We start from the raw sequence: 23,539 nt of genomic DNA, 5'->3' as shown, positions 1-23,539 counted from the left end.
GGAGTTACAACTCCAAGCTCTTCATAATTTGGGATAGCTGTTTGGTCACTCACACAGCTCATCTTTTTAGCTGGTGGGTATCGGGGCAGCTTCCATTGCTGCCTTTGGGACAAATCTTCAAGGAGGTTGTACACATTTTAAATGTACTGGTTGTTTTCAACAACGAGTGGAGTCAATGGCAACATTTATGGCACACTTGGAACACCTGAACCAACTCTGTGATTATAATGGGTGATATAAGGGATATGCTCTATAATAGGCTGACGTGAGTTTACAAGGGAGTGGACTCAGTGCAGATTGTTTGTAGAGCCAATATTTGTTTTTTAAGAGGACCATAAACCTTGTCTTAACAATAGAACCCACAACAAAAATCTGAAGTTTCTGAGTGCTTTAGCACAGGGCAATGTAATGTAGCAGCTAAAAATAAAAAACAGATGCCAATAAAACCAAGCACCTGCCTTGTTTCTGGTGTGTCTGCTGGTGGGGGAAGGGAAAGCAGAATTACTCTCCCAACAGCAGCTCTTTCTTTTTTCTAAATGCAGAATGCAAATCCTACATGAAAAGTGGGTTACGTTACCTGAGAGTTTTACAGTAAAGTTTATAGTGCTGTGTGAAATTCATCTGGTTTTGGTTTGCAAGGTTTGCAGACCCCTAACTTTCACTCTGAGTTTTGGGCTTGAATGAACCCAAAAGCTGAAAGCAATATTCAACCAAGCCAGATAAGTTTTACATGGTTTCACGTTAAAACCCTACAAAACACAGGCTTCAGCCACAATTTACACCTGGGACTATAAACTGAACGGGTATGACCAAATATCCATGAACCTAGCCTGTAATTTGAGTTTATAATAAAACTCCAAATCATTTGAGTTTCACCTGTTCTAAGCTTTCATTATGAAAGTTTTGCACTCAGTTAGCAAGGTAAAAGATGGTTGGTGTGATTTCTGTTAGGTTAGGTAACACACCTAACGACATTTACAATAAAGGAAGATGAAGAAGCTTATGGTTATTCACTGCATAAAGTCAGACAACACAGAGAGAAAAAGTTACTGGCTACTTAGGAGATGATCAAGTTCTTGATGAGGCATATAGACACAACCATGGATGAGACCTAGCATAAAATGTGGAAACTGGTGCAGGCTCCAGACCTATTTGCATAACAAATACAACATTTCTTTTAGGTTGTTTAGGTTGGGTTTTACTGGTTTTAGATACTGCTTTTAGATTTTAGTACCAGACCCAAGTATTTAATAAGGATTAACTTTTATATAAATGAGCTGTCTTCAACAAAATGTTAATAGTCCTGGAAGCTGTATTGGCAAGAAACCAATATCTCACACAGTGCTGGAAAACCAGAGGGAAAAGACAAAAGCGCATCATATTGCTCCAGTAAATTTCAAGACATAACAGGCATTTAGATTTGGTATTCTGCCATAGTTCTAAGATATTAACAATAAAATGATTGGCTGTGTGAAGTAACACATTGCATATAGTCTTTTAAATCTCTTTGGGTACAGATATCTTATTTAGCTGGCATGTCTGCCAGAGATACAGTTGTTTAATACAACATTTGCAAAATTGCTACTAATGTATGTTCTGATAGTATCCGTTTCTTATAGCAATAGTGTGAAGAAGGCCCATTTACAAATGAAATCTGTTGTTGGCACATCTGGTAAAAAAGTTTTCAGCTATAAAAGATAGCTAATTCAGACATCTGGTTTTCAGTTAGTTTTCTTGCTGCAATAACACTCAATTTGCACATTGTAATATGTACATTAAACATTCTAAAATAATTCTAAAAACAATTTAGAGGAAAAAGTAGGGTTACCATACGTCCGGATTTTCCCGGACATGTCCGGCTTTTGGGGGCTCAAATCCCCGTCCGGGGGGAAATCCCCAAAAGCCGGGCATGTCCGGGAAAATCGGGAGGCTCGGCCGGGGCCTCTTTGTCCGGGGCCGGGGGCATGGTGCCGGGCCGGGGGGGCGCGGGGCCGGGGTCCGGGCCGGGAGCCGGGCCCGCGGGGCCGGGAGCCGGGGGCGCGGTGCCGGTCCGGGCCCGCGGAGCCGGGTCGGGGAGCCGGGCCGGGGTCGGGGGGTGTGCCGGGCCGGGAGCCCGGGTCGGGGAGCCGGGGGGTGCGCCGGGGTCAGGGAGCCCGGGTCGGGGTCAGGGAGCCGGGGGGTGCGCCGGGGAGCCGGGCAGTGCGCCGGGGTCGGGGAGCCGGGGAGTGCGCCGGGGTCGGGGAGCCCGGGTCGGGGAGCCGGGGAGTGCGCCGGGCCGGGAGCCGGGGTCGGGGAGCCGGGGAGTGCGCCGGGGTTGGGGAGCCGGGGAGTGCGCCGGGCCGGGAGCCCGGGTCGGGGAGCCGGGGAGCGCGCCGGGCCAGGAGCCGGGGTCGGGGAGCCGGGGAGCGCGCCGGGGTCGGGGAGCCGGGGAGCGCGCCGGGGTCGGGGAGCCGGGGCTGGGGAGTGCGCCGGGGTCGGGGAGCCGGGGAGTGCGCCGGGGAGCCGGGGTCGGGGGGGGAGCCGGGGAGTGCGCCGGGGAGTGCGCCGGGGTCGGGGAGCCAGGGAGTGCGCCGGGCCGGGAGCCGGAGCCGGGGAGTGCGCCGGGGTCGGGGAGCCGGAGCCGGGGAGTGCACCGGGGTCGGGGAGCCGGGGCCTCTTTGTCCGGGGCCGGGGGCATGGTGCCGGGCCGGGCTGGGCGCGGGGCCGGGGTCCGGGCCGGGAGCCGGGCCCGCGGGGCCGGGAGCCGGGGGCGCGGTGCCGGTCCGGGCCCGCGGAGCCGGGTCGGGGAGCCGGGCTGGGGTCGGGGAGCCGGGGAGTGCGCCGGGCCGGGAGCCGGGGTCGGGGAGCCGGGGAGTGCGCCGGGGTCGGGGAGCCCGGGTCGGGGAGCTGGGGAGCGCGCCGGGCCGGGAGCCGGGGTCGGGGAGCCGGGGAGTGCGCCGGGGTGTGCGCCGGGGTCGGGGAGCCGGAGCCGGGGAGCCGGAGCCGGGGAGTGCGCCGGGGTCGGGGAGCCGGGGAGTGCGCCGGGGAGTGCGCCGGGGTCGGGGAGCCGGGGTCGTGGAGCCGGAGCCGGGGAGTGCGCCGGGGTCGGGGAGCCGGGGAGTGCGCCGGGGTCGGGGAGCCCGGGTCGGGGAGCCGGGGAGTGCGCCGGGGTCGGGGAGCCGGGGAGCGGGCCGGGAGCCGGGGTCGGGGAGCCGGGGAGTGCGCCGGGGTCGGGGAGCCGGAGCCGGGGAGTGCGCCGGGGTCGGGGAGCCGGGGGGTGCGCCGGGCCTGCGGGGCTGGGAGCCGGGGGGTGGTCGGTCGGGGCCGGCACCCCAGGGCCCGAGCCGACCCAGGCTGGAGCCGCGGGGGGACCAGCCTGGGCCGCGCCTCCTCCCCCCGCCCCCCTTGCCTGCTTCAGGCTTCCCGCGAATTAAATGTTCGCGGGAAGCAGGGGAGGGGGCGGAGACTTTCGGAGGGGGCGGAGACTTTCGGAGGGGGCGGAGTTGGGGGCGGGGCTGGGGGCGGGGGTGGGGCCCCGGGGAGTGTCCTCCATTTGGAGGCACAAAATATGGTAACCCTAGAAAAAGTGATGTTGCTATTGTGCTTTTCCAGACTAATATAAACTATATCACTTCAAAACATTCGCTGAAATTCTGCCCTCAATCAGTTATGCAAGCCTACTGCAGTTACTGGGCTGATAGATATGTAACTTAGGCCCAGAGCCCATTAAATATAATCACAACCATAAAAACCTGTCTCCATATAGTTTGCAGTGTTGTTGTAGCCATGTTGGTCCCTAGATATTAGAGGGACAAGGTGGATGATGTAATATCTTTTATTGGAACTTCTGTTGGTGAGAGAGACAAGCTTTCAAGCTACATGGATATCTTGTCTCTCTCACCAACAGAAGTTGTTCCAATAAAAAATATTACCTCACCCAACCTTGTTTCCTTATAGGTCAGTTGTATCCCAGTATTGTAACCTTTGGGGGGTCAAATTAATCCCTAGGGAAGAATTTAGCCCTTTATGTTATCAGTAGCGTCTCCTATTATTTTCGGGTTTTTTATTGTGGACCACGATTTCAGTAGCAAGATGTAGTGAATTCTATTTACCAGATGCTGTGCCAATGGAGATTAGGTATATTTATTTTGTTTTACTTTGTGAATTGTATGATTAATGTGGGAAATTTGAAGCTCTTTGGAACACAGATATGATCTAACCAGTACAAATTAGAGTAAATCCTTTGAGGTAGAAGATATGACAGGAAGAAGATGCCACAACAGCTTTACAAAATTTCAGGCAGGCAGAGCTATATTGTAAAGTGTTAACAGAATAGCCCCTTTCCCACCCCCAGCCCCGCCCCAACTCCACCCTTTCCCCGCCCCTTCCCCAAAGTCCCCGCCCTAACTCCCCCTCCTCCCTCCCAGCCACGTGAAAAGGGCTGCTCGAGCACTACCGGCTTTACGGTTTGCCGGGCAGCCTCCAGACCCTGCGCCCCCGGCCGGCGCTTCCCCAGCGCAGCTGGAGCCCGGGAGGGGAAGCGCCCAGCCGGGGGCGCAGGGTCTGGAGGCTGCCCGGCAAACCATGAAGCCGGTAGCACTCGGGCTTCGGGCAGCTCCTATGCCTCCGGACCCTGCGCCCCCGGCCGGGCACTTCCCCTCCCCGGCTCCAGCTGCTCTGCTCCTCCCCGGACTCAGACTTCGGCTCTGTTTAAAAGCCAAGCTGCCCGAGCCAGCACTACCGGCTTCGGGCAGCCCCCTTGACTCTGGACCCCAGCCGCTGGCTGGGCACTTCTCCTCCCCGGCTCCAGCTGCTCTGCTCCGGCGGCACAGGGTCCTGCGCAGATACAAAATTTGTATCCACATCCGATCCACCATGTGCAAACACAGTCTGCAGATATAAATCAGATATCCGCAGATTTACAAGCCTGTATACATGACCACTCAGGATTTGGCCCTTAAGAAATATGTATGTATACCGTAAATATTTAATTTTTGAAATGGAAGGTATTTGCAAAGAGCTACAGTTGTACGTTGTATAATACTATATGCTGCTGAAACAAGGCAGCATGTGCATTTGTGTATATGTTAAAAAAAAAAAGATATGTTCTTTTAAAGAGATAATTCTGCTACGAATGCACAGTGGTTCCATCATAATCCCCAGATTCAGCTCTGATTCTTTGGTCTGGAGGACAAAATTCCATAATGCTAATGAGAGAGAAAAATATGAACTCCTTTACTAGGGCCCAGATCCTCAAAAGTATTTAGATGCCTGACTCCAAAAGCCTGATCCTGGATCTCACATCATTGTAAACTGGTGCAGGAGCCTCATTAACTTCAGGGGAATCACTGCTGATTTGCAGCATAGGTGAGATCAGAATCAATCCCCAGAATCTTTAACCTAGCATGCTGATTTAGTATTGGAGAGGTAAACAGGAAGCATCTGTAGTCCTGAAGAATTTATAGTGCATTTGTTCAGCATTTTGTGAAATTAAACAAACAAAAAGCTGTACATTAAAACTTCCCCCACTAAGCTAGAACTCCCCTCCCCGAACGAGTAATGGAGAAACATCAATCACCCTGTTAGTCATGAGAGGAGACTCTGCAGATATGGAATGCTGACTTTTAAGAAATCTCCTGTCTGACACTTAAAGAAAAAAAGCTACAGTTTGCATTTTACTTCTCTGCTCACAGTTGCAGCCTAGTAATGCCTTAGTCACTCCAGTGCTGCTGTATTGAGTTTACGAGAGACGTGACTACTTTAATCAGAGAGAAATCTTCATTAGCCATATTTTTAAAGTGACTATCCAAGGCACAGATGAGAAAAGTAATCTTGGCCACAGCTGCTGCCCAGTGTTAAAAATTCTCATGAATCTTGTGATGATTTGGTGGGGTTTTTTAAAAGCTCCAGTTCCTGGAGGCATGTGAGTACATGCAAATTTAAGTTTTAATTTTTAATGTAAGTTTCCACCCTTATGGTTGTGGAGAAAAATATGAAAGTATGACTGTAGTGTACCCTGAAGATTAAAAAACCAGAAGGCAAAAATAAAAGAACCACCAAATGTATTTTTTAATCAATCATGATTTTTTGCATGCTGACTCATTTTTTTGAGCTTTTGGTTGTTGGCAGTACTGATGATGTGCATGTAAGCTGCTGGGGCATGGGCGGTCTACCAAGTTGGGCCCCACATAGGTGCAAGAACTCATACTTTTAAAAAAGGTTATTTTTTAACTTTTTATTTTACTTATTTTGTGAATAAATATAAAACAAACAAACAAAAACCCACAGCCTGAGACAGACACCTGGCATAGAAAATTTCAGCCCAAATGGTGAAAGTTAGGCAAAGTTGTAAACAAATGAAAATTGGATCTTGTAATGGAAATTATCTGGCAACATTAAGTGTAGGTTACAGAGGTGATAGACACTTCCTAACAGTGTGATGGTGCAGGAGTGTGGGGGGAGGGGCACTGGTGCCCAAACCGTGGCCCCACACTCCTGCACCACCTCTTCCCCATCGCTCGTTCTTACGGACAGTAAAAAATGGTTGTGCCATGGCCCTCTCCCCCCGTTCCGGCGCCCCGATATAGGTGAAGCTGGCAGCACAACCTAATTATGTAGCCTATCTTACTGTTAGTCTGGATGGGTAACATTCTTTTCAGTGCAGAGGCCCACACTAGACCTAAGGGTCAAATTTCACCCATTATGCCGAGTTCCATTAAAATAGTCAATGTATATGCCCTGTATTATATATATGCCATTATATAGAAAAATAATGCAACCCTAATGCAAAAATCAAAGCAAAGTTGCTGCTGATAGAATGCATACTTACTCCAAAGAACCTTCCATGCATTGGTTTTATTATGTAAAATCCCTGTGAAAGCAGTGGTAAATTTGAGATGAAATTTGCTTTAATTAAAATACCTGGTGGAAAGTAAATATTTAATGTTAAAAGGATAATTCCATGGTAACAGTTTAATATTAAATGCACAGATGTTAATTATCAAAATGTAAATGGTTAGGCAATTTAAAAAACAAAACTTTCTTCCCCCCTCCAACGGCCATTGGCAGGGACACCATCATGCACTTTAAAGACTAACTTCTTCCATATTAAGAAGAACAGGAGTACTTGTGGCACCTTAGAGACTAACAAATTTATTAGAGCATAAGCTTTCGTGGACTACAGCCCACTTCTTCGGATGCATATAGAATGGAACATATAATGAGGAGATATATATACACACATACAGAGAGCATAAACAGGTGGGAGTTGTCTTACCAACTCTGAGAGGCCAATTAATTAAGAGAAAAAAAACTTTTGAAGTGATAATCAAATCTTCCATATTTTTATTTTTCAAACTTAAGCCACCTTCAATTGTGAAGTTAACTAAGATAGTTTACGAAGCTGCAAGAACTCTCTTTTGGGACCTAGTGCCTTTCTGTTAAAAAATAAGAGAGCTGAACTGATTAAAATAATTATGTAAAAAAAATCGATTTGGAATGAAATAGCACTAACTTTGATCTTAATGCAGTTTGAAGCAGCAGAGACATAAAACCTGAAGTACTAGATCTATAATGTAAACGTAGACAGACTGATGTTCTTCAGCTATAACAAAGCTATCAGGCATTTCTATAATGGGAACATTTTTGTTCCCTGGGAATAGTAAAATGAAAAGCAAAATATTAATGCTTTAACACGGATGAAGATGCCTTGGGTTTATCCTCTGATGCTTATGTCTCATTTTGCTGATCTAACAATTTAAATCTCATTTGTAAGCAAGTCCTGTAGAAATCTTGCCATCTTCTGCTCACATACTGTATTCTCTGTAAGGAAAAGGAAGCAGAACCTGCAGCTGATATTAGGCTTTAACTAGAAAGCCAGTGGGTGCACATTCTCCCTGTAGAGCGTGCTGCTACACATAATTCCCATTCACTTTTATTACACACCTGCAGCAAAGGAAGAAAGTGGTAAAAAGAAACTCAAAAAATTGTTAGCACTGGGTCCAGCCAGAGGTCATGCCCTTAACAGCATACATAGGCTGCTGTCCAGGCAACAGTGGCCACCCACTGGCCAAAGGAATAGCTACTGGTCCTGTCTGCAGGCAACTGCAGAATGCCTGGCTAATATAAATCAAGTTGTAACCATTGACAATTGATCTTTACAGAGCAATATTAGCCACATGACTGGCGTCAGAAAAGCAGACCTAAAGCATTGTGTGCACACCCCCTCTTGATATTCAAGTCTGTACCAGGGATTCAGAGGAGTCAGCTGTGACTCTTGGCAGACACCCACTGACCATGCCACTAAACACAAACAGCTAGCCAGAGGGTTGCAGTTGGTTCAGGAGGATGCTGTAGGCATCCATAACGCCCCCCCTCCAAGAGGAGGTCTGCAGCCAGATGCACTGCTGCAAAATGAGGTAGCACTTCACTGTAAAGATGCCCTTATCCAGGAGTGGGTCTGCTGCTATGAAGAACCACCAGCCAAACCCTATTGTAGAAGGGGGATCAGCACCAGAGCTTCTGGAGCTGCAGTAATAGCCTGGAGGCAGCCTACAGGGAGGAATTCTGTCCCCGTGGAAGTCTTCAGCACATGGTGTCTACTTGGGGCAGGTACTAGTAAAAGAATTTGTCCTCAGTTCCTTGTGATACTACATCTCAACAGCTGTGAGCATCAATCTTGTGAGAAAACAAATTGGTTTCATCAAAGAAAAGATTGTCAGTTGGCAAAAAGAACAACTTCCAATTGTGGTTTATTTCCAGCAATGCAAACAGGGCAATGTCTGAATGGAAAGAAATTTACTAGGTTAAATTTTGGCCTGTGAAAATGATTTGGTGCTTGAGATTCCAAAGCCCTGAAAGATAGAGGCAGGGAAGAGAGGGGAAAGTCAATTCAAACAGGAAATCGCTGTACCCTTAATTACGCTAATGTTTCACTGGCTTTGGTTTCAGGTGGCACCAATATACAACATGTGCTGCACAGCATCAAAATGCTGTCTTCTGACAGTGCATGTGAGAGACACTGGTCCACTGTACCTCATATGAGCCATATGGCAGGTTTAGAGGTCAGTTTTGGTCTTTATTTGGTTTTAGAATGACCAGGTGAAAAAAATTTCAGACAACATGACTAATGCTGAGGCAATCAGTGGCAGCTTATACTAATTTACGAATTAAATTTTCAAATGGAATGGAATCCATTTAAACTGAAGCCATATTATAAACTTTTTGTGACCATGACATACAGTAGCTGAAGCAGAATAAATTCATCCTCTATAATCACATTAATGACTGCAGGAAGTTGTAGGAGAAATGGTAATTCTTCTGAATATTTTAGGAGAATTTATCTTTTGCAACACACACATATTGGAGGCATGTAAATAGAAGAAATTAAGTCATGACATTCTCAACCAGTGCAGATTCCCCACAACTAACAACAGTGGAAGCTGTAGTGTAGACAAGGCTCAGGCAGTTTTACCATCCTGACATCTAACCTTGTTCAAAACTTACTCAACGGTGCAACATAAACTCTACTATCCGTTAGAACAGTGCTTCTCAAAGCTGGTCCGCTACTTGTTCAGGAAAAGCTCCTGGTGGTCCGGAACAGTTTGTTTACCTGCTCTGTCCGCAGGTTCGGCCGATTGCGGCTCCCACTGGCAGTGGTTCACTGCTCCAGGCCAATGGGGGCTGCAGGAAGGGCGGCCAGCACATCCCTCAGCCCACGCCGCTTCCCGCAGCCCCCATTGGCCTGGAGCGCCGAACTGCGGCCAGTGGGAGCCGCGATCGGCTGATCCTGCGGACACGGCAGGTAAACAAACCGGCCCGGACTCCCAGGGGCTTTCCCTGAACAAGCGGTGGGCCGGCTTTGAGAAGCATTGCATTAGAAGACATGCTGGAAAAAATGCCACCAATATGACCGCTTCCACCAGTTATGGTAGGCATCGCCAAGTGATGCTGTTTTACGGCCTTCAAAGTTGTTGTTCTCAGTGAACAAACGTTCAGTTGTGAGAAGACGTGCTGTGTTTTTAGTTTTTTTGTGCAAGGTTCCTAAGGGGAGCTGTATGACCAGCAGGAGGGTAATTTGCTGTCTGCCTTGATCTCTGATTAGAGTAAATTCTTGAGGCAGAGTTTCTCTCTGGCAATCAGTTATTGGTGTTGGCCTGAGGTTTTGGAAAGAAGGAATTGCCTGGATGCTGTTTGACTGCCTGTATTCCACCACAGCTGCATAGGTGTAAATAAAGTTACACTAAGGCCTTGTCCTCACTGCTAAAAGAGGTGTGTTCTTTACTTCAGGGTAACTAATGCACAAAAATGCTCATGAGCTATCAGAGGTAAAAACATAGTGAAGACCATTCCCGAGTTGTTTGTAACTCAGAGGTTCTACTGTAAGTGCTATTGAATAGAAGATACAGGAAAACAAGAAAATTGCAGGCATGAATGGGCAGAGAAAGCCCTCAGATTCTACCAGATGAGCCAGTGTGACAGGGAAGTCCTGCTTTGAAAAAATGAGTATGCACTAAGCCTGCCATAGAAGAAGAGGAGGAAGGAAAGTACACAGACTTTGACCATTTAAAACATAGGGACTGCCTCTAAGCATATGTTTCTTAGACTGCTGGGCTTAATAATGGCAGCATTTTAAGTGGCCTAGGCCTGGCTTTGAAGGTAAAACCTCACTGGATGCAGGGAAATACCTCTGCTGCTGGACAAATGCAATGTTGTGTCAGCCAATAGTAGTTCATGGATTTATTAGGCCTGGTTGAAAATAAATTATATTTTGATGATCAGATTTAGGGATTTTAAAAAATGGATCCCTTAAAATGAATAGTGTGATTCACCCACACCCTAGCTGGGGCTCCCCTTCCTTTACAACTTGCAGGCCGCTTTTGCCTGCACAACTGCAGTAGCTCCTCTCTGACCCTCAGCACATACAACCTTTTGCAATGCTGCATTATGGTTGAATTTTTAATTACGCCAGTCAAGAAGTGTGTGTGTGTGTGTGTGTGTGTGTGTGTGTGTGTGTGTGTTACGATAGAGTCCTTTCACTACATGACCACCCAACACTGGACAAAATGACACACTGTTCAGCAAATAATGCACTATTTAATGGAAAATATCTGCACATTCTTGGTAAACATCGACTCACCTATACGCTAAATTAATTTTAATACTGTGCCCCCGATTAGACTGTAGATATATGGAATTATGTGCTGGTGAGTTATGTTTAAAATGTACCCTTCTACTACTATATACATGTTTTGTATTGTTGAATAGATATATTTGTACAGTCATGTAAAATTATTTTGTAAGGCATATATACAAGAGGTCAGAGAAAGGTCACAGTGTGTAGATAAGGTATTTCTATAGCTATACAGCAAAAGAGGATGAGGAACCGTGTTGTTTTTTCCTGTATGTTCATAATTTGTACAATGTGTAGCTACACGTATACTACAGAGACAGCCAAATTGATCCTTGGTGTAAATGGTGCCACTTAACTGAAAACAGTGGAGTTGTATCTGCATATACCAGGATTGAATTTTGCCTAAGCCTGTCCCACTGAAGTCAATGGGAGTTTTGCCATCGATTGATTTCGTTGGGAGCAGGATCCCGCCCATAATGCATTATGGAGGCACCAGAGTAGCCCTGTTGTCAAGTTGAAATTAACACTTCAAGTATTTTAAATTCTCACAATATTGCACTCCTTTGAGAAGAGTATTCTTTGGAAACTTTCTAAATAGTCTCTGCTAAAAAAAAAAAAAGGTAAATATTCCAAACAATACAATATGTAATCCCCAGTCACCAGGCAGAAACAGTGATGTAGCCATTTATTTTGGCTTTTACATACATTTTTTCACATTGGTAACATTTTATTTATTTATTTTACCTTATAAGAATTCCTGCTGTTTTTGGTATTGTTCCCTGACTCACTAAAGTGTGATGTAAGATATGCAGTCTATGGATGCCTCACACTCATAACCAAGATTGGGGAAACAACCTTCACAAAGTAGAAGTGCTATTCAAAACAGCAGTTGCCGCAATGCAAGAAGATAACGTTACCCATCACAGAAATTTCCTTTTTTCTATTTTCTATCCCTAATTGTGATGTTTAGGCTGTGAGTTTTCTGGCTTCCTTTTTCTTATTTTGTTCTTCAATGCATTTATGGTGTTTTTATTTTCCTCCTTGGTTCAAGCTGCCTGTCCTACAACTAAAAACTAAATACCTTTTCGTTGTCATTTCCTCAGATTTTCAGCACTGCTTTTTGTCTTCCTTTCTTAATGTTTCCCTCATGTTTAATTTAAAGCATTTGCCTTTTATCTTGGTCAGTCTCTTTAACTGCTTTTGCTCTCTTTCCTTTCATTTTCTCTTTCAAATATTCTCTTACTGTTACAGCAATATTCCTATTTTTCTTCTTAACCTACATATATAGCAGCTGTTTTAAGCACTTTTCTCTCTTGTTGTTGTTCCCTTTTGATTTTTGATCACCACAACCTGGGATTGAAATTCACATTAAAGTTTCCAGAGTATTTTTCTACTGATAACATATCTTTTCATGCTGGGGAAATATGTGAAAGACTACTATAAATAGATTGTAAATTATAAGTATTTTGATAGCTGATATCACTGCTGAGAAGCTGTGTGCTTATTTTGGTCCCAACATAATTCTTTAGATTAAAAAAAAGAGAGGAAAAAAAAAGGTCTGGAGCACACAAATAAGGTTAGATCTTTTTTAAAAAAGATAAAACAATGAGTACAACCCATGTTTATAAATAAATGGATTCATTGCTTAGCATACAGAGATGTTTTAAAATGAGGATTTCACAAAGAATGGTTCTAAATAAAGATTGGGTTGAAGGGAGCCCTGATAACCAAAACTCCTTTTTGGTTTAGGTTTTGAGGCTAATTATCTTAATTGTGAGCCTAACTATGGGAAAGTGGATAAAAGTTGAGGCATCTTTTGGGATCGCTGTGTTTTCTATTCCTCTTTCCCTCTCAGAAGCACACCCTAAAAGACCTTATATGTGCCAAGGGAAAAAATGAGATGCATGATTCCCTACTGGTATAGCTCTGATGGGTTAGCAGTGGTGGAAACTGTAGTGTAGATGGGGTGCAGGCGGTTTTACCCCCATAACATCTTGTGTTACCATGGCAGCTGTAAGCTCATATTTCTGATCTGGTTGGGAGGGGAACACAGATGCTGCACCTGCAAGTATTTGTTGTGACTAGAAAAAAAAAATTGAGTCACACCTTTAACTGCGGAAAGTAAATAACTTGTGCCCTCTTTGGAGCTGTGAATCACCTTTTGCTGGAGAGAAGGTTGCCATGATCTGGAGCAGCACTGATGATGAATTACAGGTCCATTTCTTCCATTGTAGATGCAGCTAAAGGCTCTGGTGACCATCCCTCTGGCAAAAGCTCTTACAAATTCTGCTCATTCAGATGGCTAGAGAGAGTTGCTGCAGAGAGACATTAGGCATGCCTAGCCCTTCCTTCAGATTTCTTGTTTTAAATGTTATATTTTTAGACAAAGCACTTTAAAATGGTCAGAACTACAAAATATTTGCTTTCCTCAGTTAAAGAAAACTCTGTGGTGTGTCCCAGCATGACCCAACCTTTTTATAGCTACATCAAATAGTTGTAGAGTAGGATGTTGTCATTTCTTGTTCTTTTTCACAATAAGGACAGAAATAAAAACACAGACAGTTGCCATTGTAACACAAGGTGGAGTCTGACATCCAAACTTCTGTAAATAAAAATCCAGCTGCAGCATTTGATCCATCTGCTTACATTCTGAAGAAAACAAACAATAATGATGTGCTTGTAACCCATAATTTGTGGAATTTTGTAAGCAGAGAATTTATCTTACGTATTCAGCATTTCAATTATGCTGTACAAGTGACAACAGTTATAAAATTTTGGGCTTCAGTGCTTTACTATCTTTGCCGCCCTTCTGTCTTCTTCAAGATTCAAATAGCCTTATCTGTTTGTTTTTAATTAACAGTTGACTTGTACTATTAGAAGATACACTACTGGGTACATGGACTAGTCCAAAGTGTCTGTAAAATGATCTTGTTGTCTGCTGCTAGGGTGACCAGATGTCCCGATTTTATAGGGACAGTCCCGATTTTTGGGTCTTTTTCTTATATAGGCTCCTATTACCCCCTCACCCCCGTCCCAATTTTTCACACTTGCTGTCTGGTCACCCTATCTGTTGCTGAGACTTGAGAGATCAGAAAAATGGAAACTGCATCTTAATCTTAATTTCTAGCTTGTTTACAGTTTTGATTGTGTCAAAGCATTTATAACAGGAATAACAGAATACAACTGAGCAGAAGACTATAATCGTGATCAATATCTGCTGGTGTTGTCGGTTGTCAGATTTCAATCTTACAATTGAGTTGAATGTGCTAGCTATTCCATTGGCATTCCTAAAGTGTGGTAGCTCTAACAGCAGAACATTAGCACACAGGAAGTCATTATATGACCCCCAAATATTCTTGTCAGAATGAAAAGTGGGTCTGATCATAAGCATGGAACAGCAACAAAATGAAAAATAAAAGCTGACAACAATGCACTACACACCTTTATTCCTGTTTCCTTGCCCTGCCACAGTTCCTAAGGCTATGTCTACACTACACAGCTTTTAGCGACATGGCTGTGTCTCCATAGCCATGCTGCTAAAAGTTGCGCAGTGTAGCCGATGTTTATCAGCTCTCCTGCCAACAAAAAACTTCTACCCGCAATGAGTGGCATTTGCGGTGTCGGCAGGGCTCCTGATGACAACGTGCTGTTCACACTGGCACTTGTTGCAGCAAAATTTTTGTCTTTCAGGGTGTTTTTTTTTTTTTTTAAACACCTCTGAAAGACAAAAGTTTTGTCATTCAATTGCTAGTGTAGACATACCCTAAATCTACTCCAAACAGGGGCGGCTCCAGGCACCAGCACACCAAGTGCATGCCTGGGGTGGCAAGCCTCGGGGGGGTGGCCTGCCAGTCGCTGTGGGGACAGCAGTCAGGGAGCCTTCGGCGGCGTGCCTGCAGGAGGTCCGCTGGTCCCGCGGCTTCGGCGGCAATTCGGCAGCGGGTGCGCCGAAGCCGCGGCACCGGCGGACCTCCCGCAGGCATGTCGCCAAATCTGCATTACCAGCGGACCTCCCACATGTGCGCCACCGAATGCCGCCTGACTGCCGTGCTTGGGGCGGCAAAATACATAGAGCCGCCCCTAACTCCAAACATTGGTTTTAGAGCAGTGGCTCTCAAACTAGAGCTACCGCTTGTTCAGGAAAAGCCCCTGGTGGGCTGGGCTGGTTTGTTTACCTGCCGCATCCGCAAGTTCGGCCGATTGCGGCTCCCACTGGCAGTGGTTCGCTGCTCCAGGCCAATGGGGGCTGCAGGAAGGGCGGCCAGCATGTCCCTCGGCCCACGCCGCTTCCTGCAGCCCCCATTGGCCTGGAGCGGCGAACCACTGCCAGTGGGAGCCGCAATCGGCCGAACTTGCGGATGCGGCAGGTAAACAAACCGGCCCGGCCCGCCAGCGACTTTCCCTGAACAAGTGGCGGCCCTAGTTTGAGAACCACTGTTTTAGAGAACATCAACCGAGTTGCTGAGGGACCCCTGGCATTCTGACCCACTGGGGCTCTCTTCCAGCCTGTGTTTTTGAGAACTCAGTGCAGGCTGAGGTTTGTTTAAATCTGCCAAGCTCCTCTTTTTACAACTACTTAGGCTTGTGGGCTTTGTCTTCACTGACAATGTTATCTTGCTGTAAAATCCTAAGGGGAGACAAAGCATTTGTAGTGTTTACTGCAAGATAGCTAGGTGAGGTCATACCCATACTCACATCATGGTTCTTGACTTTGTCAAGTTTACCTCTCTAAAACTGATGTGCCTTATCTTCGCTAACTTAGGCCTTGGCTACACTTGCAGATGTACAGCGCTGTGAGTTAAACCTGACTTTGTGCAGCTGAGAAGGGAAAGCGCTGCAGTCTGTCCACACTGACAGCTGCCCAGCGCACTGTCGTGGCCACATTTGCGGCAATTGCAGTGCTATTGGGAGCGGTGCATTATGGGCAGCTATCCCACAGAGCACCTTTTCCCATTCTGGTGCCGTGGGTTGTGGGAAGGGGGCGTGGGTGCGGGAGATTCTGGGTCCTGTCCCAATGCCCCGTGATGCATCGCTTCGCATCCCAGAAATCCCTTTGTTTCCGTCCACCTTTGGTGCCATCTTTCAACGGTTTCTGTGCAGCGCGATCTGTCTGCGGGAAATAGAGTCCAAACTGCTGAGGCGTATGCTGATGACTCTCGCCAGCACGTCACGTTTGGCTGTCGAACTATTCCTTAAGATCCAAAGTGAGAGTGAGGGTGAGGAGTCGGACGATGCTATCGAGCCGTGTAACGCGTACGACACGAAATTGCTTGTGGCATTCACGGACATGCTCAGCACCATGGAACGCTGCTTTTGGGCTCGGGAAACAAGCACCGAGTGGTGGGATCACATCATCATGGAAGTCTGGGATGACGAGCAGTGGCTGCAGAACGTTCGGATGAGAAAAGCCACTTTCATGGGACTGTGTGAGGAGCTTGCCCCACCCTGTGGCGCAAGGACACGAGATTGAGAGCTGCCCTGCCAGTGGAGAAGCAGGTGGCTATTGCAATCTGGAAGCTGGCAACTCCAGACAGCTACCGGTTGGTCACAAACCAGTTTGGAGTGGGAAAGTTGACCGTTGGAATCAGGACCTGAGCCGCGCCGCGGGGGGGGACAGCGGGACGGCGGGACCCGAGCCGCGCCGCGCACGGGGACGGGGCGACCCGAGCCGCGCCACGGGGGGCGGGACCCGAGCCGTGCTGTGGGGGGGGGACCCAAGCTGCGCCGCGGAGGGGGGGACCCGAGCCGAGCCGCGGAGGGGGGAGACCCGCGCCGCAGGGGGAGGACTCGAGCCGCGCCGCGGGGGCCCCCTGAGCCGCACCGCGCCGCGGAAGCCACGCCGGGGGGGGGGGAATCCCAGCCGCGCCGGGGGGGGGGACCCGAGCCGCGGGGACCGGGCCGGGCCGGAGCCGGGCCGCGGGGGCTGGGCTGGAGACAAGCCGGGCCAGAGCCGCTGGGGCCTGCGGGAACGGGCCGCGCCTCCCCGAGCCCTTCTCCCGCCTCCCCCCAGCTTACCTTGTGCTGTTGGCCCGCCCCTGCTTCGTCTCAGACTTCCCGCGAATCTCTGATTCGCGGGAAGCAGGGGAGGGGGCGGGGCGTTCAGGGGAGGGGAGGAGGGGCCGGGGAAGTGAGCTGGGGGAGGGGTTGATAGCTGCAGCGCGGGGCCCTCTTGGCGTGGGGCCCAATTCAGCTGAATTGGCTGAATCGGCCTAAAGCCGGCCCTGGTTGGAATCGTGTTGATGCAAGTTTGCAAGGCCATTAATCGCATTCTACCCAGAAGAACCATGACTCTGGGTAACGTGCAGGAAATAGTGGATGGCTTTGCACAAATGGGGTTCCCTAACTGTGGAGGGGCGACAGATGGGACGCACATTCCTATTCTGGCACCACCGCACCTAGGATCCAAGTACGTTAATCGGAAGGGGTATTTCTCTATGGTTCTCCAGGCGCTTGTGGATCACCGTGGGCGTTTCATTGACATTAACACAGGCTGGCCCGGAAAGGTGCATGACGCACGCATCTTTCGGAACACTTGGCTGTTCAGGAAGATGCAGGACGGGACTTTTTTCCCAGAGCGGAAGATCACGGTAGGGGAAGTTGAAATGCCCATTGTGATCCTTGGAGATCCCGCTTACCTGTTAATGCCGTGGCTCATGAAACCCTACAGAGGGAGCCTTGACAGCAGCAAGGAATGGTTCAACTACAGGCTGAGCCGGTGCCGAATGACTGTGGAGTGTGCCTTTGGCCGTTTAAAGGGCCGCTGGCGATCTCTGTATGGGAAGCTGGACTTGGCCGAAAACAGCATCCCTGCGGTTATATCCGCGTGCTGTGCCCTCCATAATATTTGTGAAGGGAATGGTGAAAGCTTCACTCAGGCATGGACCTCCGAGGTTCAACACCTGGAGGCTGAATTTGCACAGCCAGAGAGCAGGGCTACTACAGGGGTCCAGCGCGGGGCTGCAAGGATTAGGGATGCCTTGAGGGAGCAATCTGAGGCTGAAAACCAGCAGTGATATCTGGTGCCCTGCACAGGAGTGAAGTGCAGTAGTTCCAATCTTTAGGAATCAGTGTCTGCTTAGCAGACAAGCAGACTTGCCGTGCCTGTTTATTTCCTGGGCTAAGGAGTCTTTGGCTTTGAAAACAATCTTTATTATTGCATAAAGTAAAAGAATCCATTTATTGAAAAGAAACAAGGGGGTGGAGTGGGGAACAGTACAATCACAGATTCGCGTATGTCCTGTCTGGTGTGCTGTGCAGTGAGTGCTGCACTTCAGGACAGCTATACTGCATGGTGATGGGGGTTGAGTGCAGAGGGTAAGAGTCGTGGTTTTCAGGGCTGGGTGGTGAAGATACTGGTGTTGGAGGCAGCAGGTGGCATGAAGAACACAGAACTTGGGGAAAGTGGGTTGGAGGTGACAGTGGGGCACAACGGAAAGAGTTTTGGGACAAGGGCGTTTGTGTTTGTGGTACTGCTCCTCTTTCTGCATGGCTACCAGCTCCTGGATAGCATCTGCTTGGCACTCCAGGATGCTTATGAGCCTATCAGTGCTTTGCTGCTAGTGCGCGGTGTTTTGCCGATGGTGCACTGCGTTTTCCTGGTGGATCCTGCTTTCTCTCTCCCTCCAGTTCTGTGCTTTCTCATTCTCTTTAATAGATTGCCGCATCACTTCTTGCAGCATGTCTTCTTTGCTTTTTTGCGGTCTCTTCTTGAGTCTTTGCAGTCTCTGAGCAGGCGATAAGAGGGACGGCTGAAGTCTCAAGGTTGATGTAGCTGTATAGGCAAAATGCAACATTTAACAGAGGCAGCATTGATTATACCAGATAGAGTAATGATTCCCCCCGCACTTAAGGAGTAGAAAACACACAGGGTCTACACATAATTTTCCCGTCCAAAACAGAGCACACATATCCCACGGGAGCCTCAAAATGGTGAGTAAGGGGGACTGATTGTTTCAGGGCTGCACTGTCCTCTGGGTTTCTGTGCCTTGGGGAGAGCCAACAGCTTCAGGGGGCACCTACACTGAACACTTTTCCACAGGAGTTCATCCTGGACGATATCTCGCTGCTGAGGGTGACCTGGGAAGCAAGGGAGGGTCTTCTACTGCAATGCGGCTTCCGCCCTGGCCCATATGCAGCTTGCTTGTGTGCAGCAATGGTTCCCCCCCTGCCCCTCGCGGTACAGTGATGCAGACACGTTAGCCTGGCAGGGACAAGGACCACGGTGGCTCTCCCAATAAACCTGCGCAAGCGCATTGCACACATTCTGGATGAGACATTCGAGAAGATTACCGCCGCCGATTACCACGATGTGATAAACCACATCAATGCACTATTCCGCATCTAGGCATGCATGCTTAACCCTCCCCTCCCAAAGAGCCTGCACCGAAAAAATTCCTTCCCCAAAAAAAAACCCCGCTTACCGGGAACCTGCTTTTCTGTTTGTCCTCCACCAAGTACCGGCCGCTGCGACTGGCGACCTTCCTCCTGGCTTGAGAAGAGCTCCTGGCTGCATGGCTCCAGGGATTTCGGAGTGTCTCCATCCGGCCCACCACCATCACTCCCGTTTTCCTCCTCCTCCCTCCCCCCTCCCTCCCGACACCGGCTCTGAAGTGTCCATGGTGGTGCTCGGAGTGGAGGTGGGGTTAACCCCAAGTATCACCTCCAGCTCTTTGTAGAATCGGCAGGTCGCGGGGGGGAGCACCCGAGTGGCCGTTTGCATCGCGGGCTTTGCAGTAGGCACTCCACAGCTCCTTCACTTTAATCCTGCACTGCAGGGCCTCCTGGTCATGGCCCCTTTCCATCATGTCCTTTGATACCTTCCTGAAGGTATCGTAATTCCTACGGCTGGAGCGCAGCCGGGACTGTACAGCTTCCTCCCCCCAAACACTGATGAGGTCCAGCAACTCGCCATTGCTCCATGCTGGGGCTCGCTTGGCGCGTGGAGGCATGGTCACCTGGAAAGATTCGCTGATAGCACTCCACGCCACGCTGGGCTGAGCAAACAGGAAGGGGATTTTTAAAATTCCCGGGGAACGTAAAAGGTCGGTCACATGGTTGGTTACCTGAGGCCAGGGCAGTAGAGTTTGAACTGATGACCAGAGTGGCTAGAACAGGCATTGTGGGATACTGCCGAATAATTCTGGAGGCCATTCACAGTGCATTGGGCAGCCACACTGGCGCCGCAGCGCTGCAGCGGCAGCGCAATACTCGCTATTCCTCTCGGAGAGGTGGAGTACATGCAGTGCTGCAACCACGGAGATACAGCGCTGCAAATGCCTCGCCAGTGTGGACAGGGAGTGAGTTACAGCGCTGCAGGAGCCTTTACAGCGCTGTAACTCGCAAGTGTAGCCAAGGCCTTAGCTAACTCAGTGGCTCACAAACTTGTATTGGTTCACATACCACCCAGTGGCAGATTTAGAGTTAGTGCGGCCCTGTGCACAGCTTCATTTCCCCTCCCATTCCTCCGGGGACCCAGCCAAGAAAAAGAGAACATTCTCACTTATCTCTCCTGCTGTTTTTCATTCTTTTTTTCTTCATCCTCCTCCTATATTATAAGTAAAAGGAAGTAAATGAAAATAAAGTGAGGCACCTTGATTGTTTTTGTAATCTTTTTTTTCCCCCCACAGACCACTTAAAAATTGCTGAGGGTCTCAGCAGACCACTTAATGATCTTTCCAAATGTTGTTTGTACTGTTAGCTAACTATTGTAAAGTGCTTTGGATAAGAGCGCTTTATAAAAAAAATGTAATAACCTTTTCTCGGTCCACCTGAATGGAGTTCTTGGACCACAGTTTGAAAACTTATGGTCTAGATGAAAGCCTGCATTTGCATTATGCTAACATAAAAAATGGGTAAAAATAAAAATGATAGATGATGCATGAAGGGAAAAATAAAAGTTAACTTCCTCTGAAGAAACATATTCAATTTGAAAAACAATATATTTATTCAGGTAGCTTTTTTTCCTACACTTTTTCTTTACAAAATCGTCAATTAAGTCATTGTAAGTAATATTTTGTAAAGAAGCACTTTCAATTGTCAATATTGCCGAACTTGTCAAATGTTCCTGGCTCATCGTATTACACAATCCATAAAATGTCACCCAATAATTTCTGCATCAAATTAATAACTTCTGTTTGAGTTATAGTATATTCATTTAGAAAAATATCCAGTCGTGACTTAAAGACTGCAAGTAATAGAGAATCCACCGTATCCCTAATTAGTCGTTCCAATGCTTAATTATTTTTTTGAGCTTCAGTTTCCAATCATTGAATCTCATTATGCCTTTCTTTGCTAGATTAAAGAGCTGTGTATTATTGGAAATCTCTCCCCATGTAGGTTCTTGTAGACCAGGATCAAATCACCTCCTAATCTTCTCTTTGATAAACTAAATAGATTGACGCGTGACTGATACTTCAGCTGTTAACTGAAAATTTTGAAGTTAACATTAGTTGTGTGTAAAGAGATGCCTTTTTATTTGTCTCTGAGTCTAAGCAAGAGATGGGGGATGCTGTTTAATGTGAGAAAATAATTTGGGGATCAGCATATATGAATGAACTGAGTCTTCAATTTTTAAAGCTAATGAGAAATCTGTATCTCTTCCATACATATTACATTATATTACAGGGCAGCAAGGGGCACTACCGATATCACTGGCAGAGTCACAATGTCAAACACAGCGGAGTGGATGATATGGTCCTTCTCTCCAAAATCACAGAGGATTCCATAGTGGAGAATCTAAAGAAACGATATATGGATGATTACATCTTTGTATCCTTTATGGACATGTTTTTACTGGGGCAATGTGGGCTTGCTGCTATAGAGTATAAGACTAATTAATATATATTATATATATCTCCGTCCATCCATCCATCCATCCATGAAAGCAGATCACTGAAAGATGCTGAGCATTTTATATGAAAGTTCATGTGGGATTTAGCAAAATACTTTACACACTGAGCAAAAAGTTGCGGCCAGGAGATAATACTCTTCCATTTAGTAGCACAAAACACCTTTGTTCCTTTGGAGCTTTATCTCTCCTGGGTTATACTTGCGAAGTTTTTAGTCCTGTCTTTTGCACTGCTGAAAGCATGTCTGATACTTCATTTTCTCCCTATAAAAATGTGGCGTTTGTATTAAAATTATCTGTCTAACAAAGTGGTATTAAGTGTTTTTCAGAAGAATTCATGGTTAAATCAGACACGTTAGATTTTAGATTCTTGTTGTAAATACTATTATTACTTTTTTATCCCTCTACAGTTTGTGCAGGTGTGTGTTTATTTATTTATTTATTTTTAATCTAGAGATCAGCTCCTGAATTTTCAGTTGTTAATGTGTCCGTCTGTGCCACTTGGGGCAGAGATTACTGAATCTTTCCACTAAATGCTGACATAGTTTTTCATCAGAAAACAATCATTTCATATGTTTATACTGACATAATGAGTATATGGTTTACCATATTGGTACCCTGGATGTTGTCATTCGTCTTTGAATTAAATCCAAAAATGTATGAGGGGAGCATTGCAAATTCACAATACAGAAATTATGTGCAGTGGCTTTTATTTCCTTGCTGGCTAACATGACATCATTTTGCAGCTATTATTCTGTAACAATAGATTCTTATGTAGGGCACTAAATGCTAATTCTGTATTACACATGCATAGAGGAATTACTTCATCCATCTGTTAAATTCTCTGCAGTAAAACTCTGCAGCTATGTAAAAGCGCACAGCGCAACTATATAACAATTGAGAGGAAGTGAAGTACAGTAGATTCCACTTAATAGCAATCCTGATATTAGCAACTTCCAGTTAATGGCAATATATTGCCAGGAACTAATCCCATCTCATTAAACATAATTGTTACTAGGATTTGGATATTAGCAATAGCATGTGGCTTACCACCACCTCTTTTTGGAAGAAAGGCACCACCTGCAGGCAGTTTGCCAGGCTGCTGCCCCAGAAGGAAGCGCTGGGATGTGCTGAGCATCCCCTACAGGCAGGTTTTTGGGGCTGCAACTAGAGAAGGAAGTGCTGAGACTTGCCTTCTCTGGCTGCAGCTGAATAAACCAGTCTGGGGCCAGCACTCAGCACTTCTCAGCACCCAGTGCTTCCTTCTGGGGCCACAGCCCTGCAAGGGACCACACAGGAGCTGTGCGGCTGTGAGAGGAGGCTGTGGGCCACACAGTAGCAGGGAGAGGGGCTGCAGCCCAGATGCTGGAGCTGCCCAGTAGCTCTCCCTGCACTCTCTGGGCTGCACCCAGCTGTGGGACTGTGCACAGGGAAGGAAGTGTTGGGACGTGCTGAGCCCCAACTCCTGGAGAGCGCAGGGAGAGGTAGTATGTGGGCTCCTGCACCCCCACTCACCAGGGATAGCCCCAATATCTGGGCTGCAGCCCCCCACCCTGCTGCTACCCTGCTCTCAGACAGGTTTG

The 23,539-nt window shown here is 47.4% G+C and overlaps 1 protein-coding gene across 1 annotated transcript in view; it reads left to right on the top strand.

The window, feature by feature from the left end:
- The window catches only part of MYO1E (myosin IE), a 149,897-nt gene that overhangs the window by 37,816 nt on the left and 88,542 nt on the right, over window positions 1-23,539 (top strand). The window contains exon 2 of the mRNA XM_054041509.1: window positions 21,734-21,877. Coding sequence (XP_053897484.1) covers window positions 21,734-21,877 — 144 coding nt within the window. The remainder of the gene's footprint in view (window positions 1-21,733; window positions 21,878-23,539) is intronic.

The sequence above is a fragment of the Malaclemys terrapin genome, chromosome 10, assembly GCF_027887155.1.
Source record: "Malaclemys terrapin pileata isolate rMalTer1 chromosome 10, rMalTer1.hap1, whole genome shotgun sequence".
Lineage (NCBI taxonomy): Eukaryota > Metazoa > Chordata > Testudines > Emydidae > Malaclemys > Malaclemys terrapin.
Note: the sequence above shows the minus strand (reverse complement) of the source record. Positions and strands in the feature narration are given on the sequence as shown.